We start from the raw sequence: 7,131 nt of genomic DNA on the forward strand, positions 1-7,131 counted from the left end.
CACACTGTGGGGCAGAAGATTCCCTACACCCCACACCATGGGGCAGAAGATTAATCTGCAACCCACAAACATCCCCTTGTTTTTTGTTCTTGTCATATAAGAAAAAACTTCTCCGAAAGTACATTGGACAATTAATTACACGTGTAAGAATACTGTAATTGGCACACAGAAATACCTGCTTAAAAATGAAACACTGTAAATTTGTCCTGCCTGACAATGGGAAAGAATTTGTTATACATGAACATGCCTGACAAGCAATCCAGGGCAATTATAGTAAGTCCTTTTGCTTTTAGAAGTTTCTTAGGATAGTTTTTAAATGAAGTTAATTGTGTTAAGAAGTTTCTAGGTAGAAAACCCTGTTAGCTGATAACCAGAAAGCAGCTGGTCTCCGGTTGAAGGCCATGTGAATAAGAAGAATCTTTTGATGCTTAGGCTTGAGCTGATAGGAGTGTACCGACGGCTATCAACTGTCTTAGGTAATTGTCTAACTGAAATAATGAGTTTTAGTGTAAGGTTTAGTTTTTTATCTGTTAACCTTGAAGGTTGCCTTCTTGCTGAGAGCATGTAGCTGCCAAAATCTATGGAAAAGAATACACTGATTACTTCTGCTTTGCTTCCATGCATATGATGATGTCATCTCACTGCTTGCCTTAGTGTATAAATAAAGACCTGCTGAGACCCTCAGCAGGAGATAGTAACACAAGACATTGCGTGTGTCTGCCTCATTCCTCAATTGCTCTGACATAGTCCCATCCTTCAGGAACCCCTGACACCCAGTTTGCCGAGGCTGGCTCCAGGCATCCAGGTTCCTTGTGAGCCCTGCACTGTCTGGGAAGCTACAAGGCATGGCTGGTCGCCAGCCTGGACCAATGACCACCCAGGGAGATCTACCCTCGTTGCTCTGCCCCACTTTCCTGATCAAATGGGTTCTCAGGATATTTTCTCCATGCTTCTGTGCCCCTGGTACAAGGCCTCACATCTCTCTTTTTGACTCCCCATAATTTCTTTCAAGAACATTCACTGGGAAGCTTGTTGAACCAATGTAGAGAACTGTTAGGATTTCCCCCACACAATCCCCCAGGTTTCTGCTCATAGCCTTCTCTGGAGAAATACTTGATGGGCACTTGGACCCATATTCTGTGTATTCTGGCTGCTTTGGCCTATAAACACTGAGGACCATGAGCACCTCTGCCTGTTCTATGCCTGAAAAGCCCCTGGGAGCATGCCCCCAGTCTGCCTCAGGTCCACAGGTGCCTGAACCTTGTGGGACAAGCCAACCTGTCTTTGGGAGATTTTCTTCTGAAGTGGTAACTCCAATTTCTCCTATTGCTCAGGGCTGCTCAAAACTTTTGGAAGGACAGAAAATGGACCTTGGAGTCCCCAAAATCCTAGGGGGGCCTTGGGGGGCACTTTGCTCAGGACTTCTTGTGATTTTTCTATCCACAGCTGGAAAATTCCTACTTCCCCATTGATTCTGCAACAGGTGACATTCTAGGTTTTGAGTTACAGTTGGCACGAAAAATTGTGTCTTATTCTGGGCTGCAGGGCAAGATACCTGGGGTATCTTATCTTGAGTAATCTGGAGTACAGGCAATCTGGGGTAGCTAATCTGGGATATAGGAAAAAGATGTGGGATTGGGAGGAGGATGAGAACTGTGCTTGGGTCGGGTTCTCAGCCTGAGGAGGGGCCCATAATTGGGTTCCAGGAGGAGTTAAGTATTGGGGTTGGGTTACAGGGACAGGTGCAAGGGCTGGACCAGTGAAAGATGAGAAGCTATTTTTGATTGAATTTTCACAGATCAGACAGACAATTGGGGCCTCCCTGGTGGCACAAGGGGTTAGGCACAGCACTGTGAAGATATCCACAGCCTCTACAGGATGAGTTTGAATCCCAGCCAGCCAGGTTGCTACCCACATGGCACAGCAGACCTCTCTATCTTGCCAGCTGCTCCTCTCAACAGTATATTTCAGTCAGTCTGCCTCTTCTGTTCCCCACTCTGTCTCCGGTGAATCCTCTCACTTCCTGCACCTCTGGCCTGTACCCAGCTCTTATATGCATGAATAAATAAAAAAAAATTAAAAAGATAGGCAATTGTTTGAATAAGAGAGAGTAATATATTTTTGGGGACACAGAAACCCTGATAGGAGCCATTAGGGACTCCCTGTGACGATAGGGGAGACACCAACAGAGCCGACTTCACTTCTTCTGAAAGCGGCTTTTTAGGACCCAGCAGCTGCTCTGATTTCTCTGTCTTGATTGAGGAACATAGGAGACCATGACTTTCTGCTTGTGAATATTGGCTTGGGAGTACCCCCCCAAATAGGTGACTGTCTTGACACCTTTATCTCTTCTTTCTCCTTCCGCAATTTCAGCTCCACTTGCTTGTTGATTAGAATCTTCAGAAGCTCTTGAATATCAGGGCTGAAAGGAGGGCTACCAGTCTCCACCCATGGGTTTCTAGTGTCCCCCCGGAATGAGTCCTTTTGGGAAGGGTTAGAAAGGGGCTCGGGCCGTGACTTAGGTTGTGATGAGGCTGAAAGTCTCAAGTCTTTGGCAGTTGTCTGCCCCCAGGACTCAGATGAAATAGGATGGGTTGAGCGTCCTACGCCTGAGAGGGTTCGGACAGAAGGCGGCCAAGGGGTACGTGGAGGAGAGTACCGGGCAGTGCCCATTGGGAGTGCTTTTGAGCCACACTGAGGACAAGTCAGGGTAGTGTCTGGATGAGGGCAGCCAGAAGCAGCCTTCGGAGATGGAGGCCAGGCCTCTGATTCAGGGGGAGCTGAGGGTTGAGGTGAAAATGATGGTGGTTGGAGGGAAGGGCACTCCAGGGGAGGAGAAGGTTCTGGAGTCTCAGACACACTTAGAGATGACAGTGAAGTAATAGTAGGCGAGGAAAACATAGGTCCTGGTGCCTTTGTGGAGGTGAGAGAAATGGGGGAAGCTGACAGGGATACAGCAGGAGTCGCATCTTCCACACACTTCCTGGGATGCTGCAGAACTCCAGCAGGTGCATCTTCCCACACCTTGCCTGGGGGGTCTTGACCTAAAGACTGATGGGAGCTGCATTTTTCAGGGTGCCTCCTCAGGTGACTGCAGAAGACAGGAGGCACAAGCTACAGTCAAGAGCAGAGGGACTGGGAGGGCCAGGTAAGGTAGGCATCCCCATCCCAGGATCCCTCCACTGCCCCCAGGCTGACCTCACAATGCCCCTGCTCTGGCACCCCAGGGTTTTAACCATACTCTGTGCCCAGGGCTCTCCCTCCTGGGGTAACTACATTGCCTGCAGTCTGGTGTTACTTCTGAGGATTCGGTGAATACAGGAGAATAGGAAAGATTCCTTACCTATACAGAAGTGAAATCAGTTCTCGAACCTCTTGCAGTACTTGCAGACAATCTCTGCAAGCTGGAAATCAAGACACCAAGTCATATGGGAAAGGCAGGAACTCAGGGTCCTGACAAGAGGCTGAGGATCTGTCCCTCTAGGAGACCTTTGGGGGTTTGACTTTTCAGTCCAAGGCTACCTGATGCCTGAACTTGATAACAAGGCTCAAGACGGGGGCCTTTATCATTTACAAGTCATTTTGATCCTGAGGCCTCCTCACTGCTCTGTGGGGGAGAATGGGCAGGGCCTCCACGGGGAATCTGAGCAGGTTAAACAATTTGAATCCAGCTGAACCTAGGGGACCCACCTCCCAGGCCAGGCCCTGCTGGTCCACTCCTGCCAGTTGGCCCACAATCAACAACCATTTCCAGGCTCCCTTGGCCTCCTCTCAGCCTGGATTCTGGGCTATGACCCAGCTCTATCTCCTTTCCAGGAGCCTCCCGCATAGCTCTGTTTCCTGATGGTGAGCCCTGATTATCTGAGAACCGGGCGCTGGAACGCAGGGACAAGAGAAACGGGGTGACACTTGGTCAGGCTGACCTACAGCAGCTCACCTTTCAAAGCTCTGTGTTTCTTTCTGCTTCTGTCACTCCCCTTCAGCTGCTTATGACGCTGAAAGACAAAATAAAACAGAGGCCAGGACTCATTTCTCCCTGTCCTCCCTCTAGACCAGCTGCAGACGTTCAGTGCTCACGCACGACTTTCTGCCTTTAAACCAGTGGAGATCTGGTTTCATTTCCTTCTACTCATTTCCAAAATGGATAGAAATACTTTCTGTCTTCCTTCTTTGGAGATCACAAGAAAGGATCCTTGTGTAAGACCCACCACAGATCTCTTTCTTTTGTTTTCAAGAAACACAAATCCTCAGCCCTCCTGCTGAGCTCCATCAAGCCAGGTCGGACCTGCTTCCTGAGGCCTACCCAGAGGCTCCCATGGTCTCAGCACATCCCATCTCCTCAACAGAGATAAAGTTGGCCCAAGTCGTTGGCCACAAGGCACCTGGGGAACAGCGCTCAGGAGCCTGGCCGTCCGCCAAGGTCACCCCTTTCAGGCAACTGGTCCTTGGGCGCCATTTGGGACTTTGCCCTGGAGCCTCTACTGACCTGTACCCCTGGTCTGAGATCTTCAGATAGAAATCGTAGTGCCCACTCACACCCTTGTTTGGCCTGGCTTGTCTCCAGGATTATGAGTTTCTATTCTTTCTTGAAAATAGATGATCTATTCCCTCCCCTCACCGCCCGCCCCTCAAGACTCTCACTGATTTGAAAAAAGCAGAAATAACAGAAGAGAGAATCCTGTGGCACTGGGTTGGGCCCAAGGGCATCCTACCTTCGTGGAGTTTCTCTTCCTCCGAGGTGGTGTTAAGGATAGCATACACTGGGGGCAGGGAACCAGCAGGAAGAAGAGCCACACACCATACACAATGGCCATGATGGTATCCATCACCCAGCCACTGTAGTAGGAGCACAGCCCACAAGCCACAATGCTCTTCAGAGACAAGAGATAATTCTCCATGGTCTGAATCGCACAGCTGCTCTTGAGCAACTGAGCCCTGGGGGTACAATTGGAACCTGAAAACCCAGGCCCTCATCATAGAGCTGGGACCGTGTCACAAAGGCTCCTGATGACAAGGGGGTGAGAGTCAGAGGAGGAGGTGAAATCCCAGCCCCTCCCTTAGTTTGCTCCACCCTCTGCTGACCTTTCAATGCCGCCCCTCACCCTGTTGAGAGTCCACGGTCACGTCACTGGTCATTCCACCTGGAGCTCAGTTGTTTCCTTGTTGCTTGGAGATTTCTACTTGAGTTCCATCAATTTCATGCTTTTTCAAAGTCTGGGTTTGTTCCTGGAATTTTCACTTAATTCTCAGGGGACTTTATTCTTAGGAGGCTCTCTCTCTGCAACTTTATTTCCCCACATACTGTGTTTTACTTTGCATCAACACAAACATGGAATAAAGTTTCTTCTATATTTATTTCACTTTTTAATTTTGAACAATAAGTAACTTCATTGTAATTAATATCCGTTACCTTTAGCTAGAAAGGTTTATACAAAAATTAATAATTATTCAAAAGTTATAAAGCAAAATGCATGTAAATCAAATTGAAATAATTATTCAAAACGTATTTTTCACGTACTTCTAGAATTTTTGTTTTTGATATATTTAAAAGTTTTCTTGAAAACATGGAAGATTATGTGTTAACGCAGACACCCAAACACACACACACATCTTTTAACAAATCCAGTATTTTCAAATCTAAGAATCAGATATTTCAGTTCAAAATGCTTCTTTCTATTATTTTTGTTGGTCTTCAGTCAGTTAATTTAGCACTTATCTGGGCATATATTTTGCCTTCATTTTTGAAGGAGAGATATGCCAGACTTGGAATCCTTGGTTGACAATTTTCCTCTATCAGCTCTTTGAAAATACCATCCCACAGCCCCCATCCAAGTTTCTAATTAGATTATTTTTATTGTGGTTCCCTTGTGCATAAGAACACTATTTCTCTTGCGACTTTCAGGACTTCCCCTTGGTATTCCCACTGTTTGAATAGGAATCAAAGTGTTGATCTGTGTTATTGGTGGTTACCATTTTCTCTGTGGACTAATGCTTATCATCAAGTCAAGTTTCAGCCATTATTTCTCTACATAGTTTTCCTTCCTTTCCTTTCTGAGATACTCATTCAACATGGGTTGGTGTGCTGAATGATGTTTCAGAGGTCAATTTTATTCAAACTCTCCATCTATTAATCCAGCTTCAAGTCTACTGATTCCATCTTTTGCATCTCAAATGTGCTGTGAACCCCTCTAACCAGTTTTTCATTTCAGTTTTTGTAATTTTCAGTTCCAGAATTTCCATTTGTTCCCTTTTATAATTCAGTGATTTACTTTTTTTGTTGAGTTACTATAATCATATATTTATTAACAAACATGGTTTTCTTTAGTTCTTATTTTTAAAGTTGTAGTTATTTTTATTATGGTCACATTTTTACCTTCATACTGGAATAAGTGATTTATCTACTACAACATTAGAGAATCCTAACTTTTAGTGCACAATTGAGTTTTATTCAATATGTTTTTCCTATTACTAATTAGTGTCTTTCCCTTTTCACTTAAAGATATAACTCCCTTTAATATTTCAAATGAATGTAGTAAAAAGGTGATGAACTCTGTCCACGTTTTCTTATCTTCAAAATTCTTTATCTCTCCTTTAATTCTTAAAAGGAACTTTTCTGGGTACAGAATTCTTGCTTGTTATTGTTTCTCTTTTGAATACATCACTCTCTTCTCATCTCTAAAGTTTCAGCTAAAAAGACTCTACTGACAATACATGGTTTTCCCTTGATTTAAAGTTTCTTGATTCTTGCTGCTTTACTGCATGCTGCTCTTAAGATTGCCTCCTGTAATGCAACCCCTACTGGGCAGGTTCTTTACCAGTTCTCGCAGCCGTGTTGTCTTCATGTTCTCTGCTTTTCATTGTTGCTGTACTGCGTGGCGCTCACCGCTCTCAGCCGCGCTCCTCCGTCCTCTGCACTGCACCACCCCACTGCACTCCGCTGTGCCACCCTTATAAGCCCTGGCCTTGGCCCAGGTGAGTCCCATCTACATCTGCCCACACCCCACTCCAGGTGCCCGCCATTAGTCATGCTTTCAGGACATATCATTATGCCTAATGGCAGGAGGGCAGAAAAGCCTGATACTTTTTACCTTACCTTACAATCCACCCCCTCAGGGTTTTCTGCCATACAGT

At 45.9% G+C, this 7,131-nt stretch overlaps 1 protein-coding gene across 1 annotated transcript; it reads right to left on the reverse strand.

The window, feature by feature from the left end:
- Positions 1-2,100: 2,100 nt before the first annotated feature.
- Positions 2,101-4,951, reverse strand: LOC119230691 (spermatogenesis-associated protein 31E1-like). The gene is made up of 4 exons (XM_037492063.2): positions 4,713-4,951; positions 3,938-3,995; positions 3,344-3,404; positions 2,101-3,091 (listed from the first exon to the last, which is right to left on the reverse strand). Exons 1-4 carry the CDS (start codon positions 4,896-4,898, stop codon positions 2,221-2,223), a joined length of 1,176 nt encoding a protein of 391 aa, XP_037347960.1. The 5' UTR covers positions 4,899-4,951; the 3' UTR covers positions 2,101-2,220.
- Between the last annotated feature and the right edge of the window lie 2,180 nt (positions 4,952-7,131).

The sequence above is a fragment of the Talpa occidentalis genome, unplaced genomic scaffold (genome assembly GCF_014898055.3).
Source record: "Talpa occidentalis isolate TD23 unplaced genomic scaffold, MPIMG_talOcc4v2.1 talOcc4.7, whole genome shotgun sequence".
In the NCBI taxonomy this organism is placed as follows: domain Eukaryota; kingdom Metazoa; phylum Chordata; class Mammalia; order Eulipotyphla; family Talpidae; genus Talpa; species Talpa occidentalis.

What these genes read in the sequence shown, in the direction of transcription:
- LOC119230691 (XM_037492063.2), bottom strand. Translation starts at nt 4,898, where the DNA reads ATGGAGAATTATCTCTTGTCTCTGAAGAGCATTGTGGCTTGTGGGCTG. An exon ending in GGAAGAGAAACTCCACGAAG is followed by an intron (nt 3,996 to 4,712) that starts GTAGGATGCCCT and finishes TTTGTCTTTCAG; the next exon opens with CGTCATAAGCAGCTGAAGGG. An exon ending in GAAACACAGAGCTTTGAAAG is followed by an intron (nt 3,405 to 3,937) that starts GTGAGCTGCTGT and finishes CTTGATTTCCAG; the next exon opens with CTTGCAGAGATTGTCTGCAA.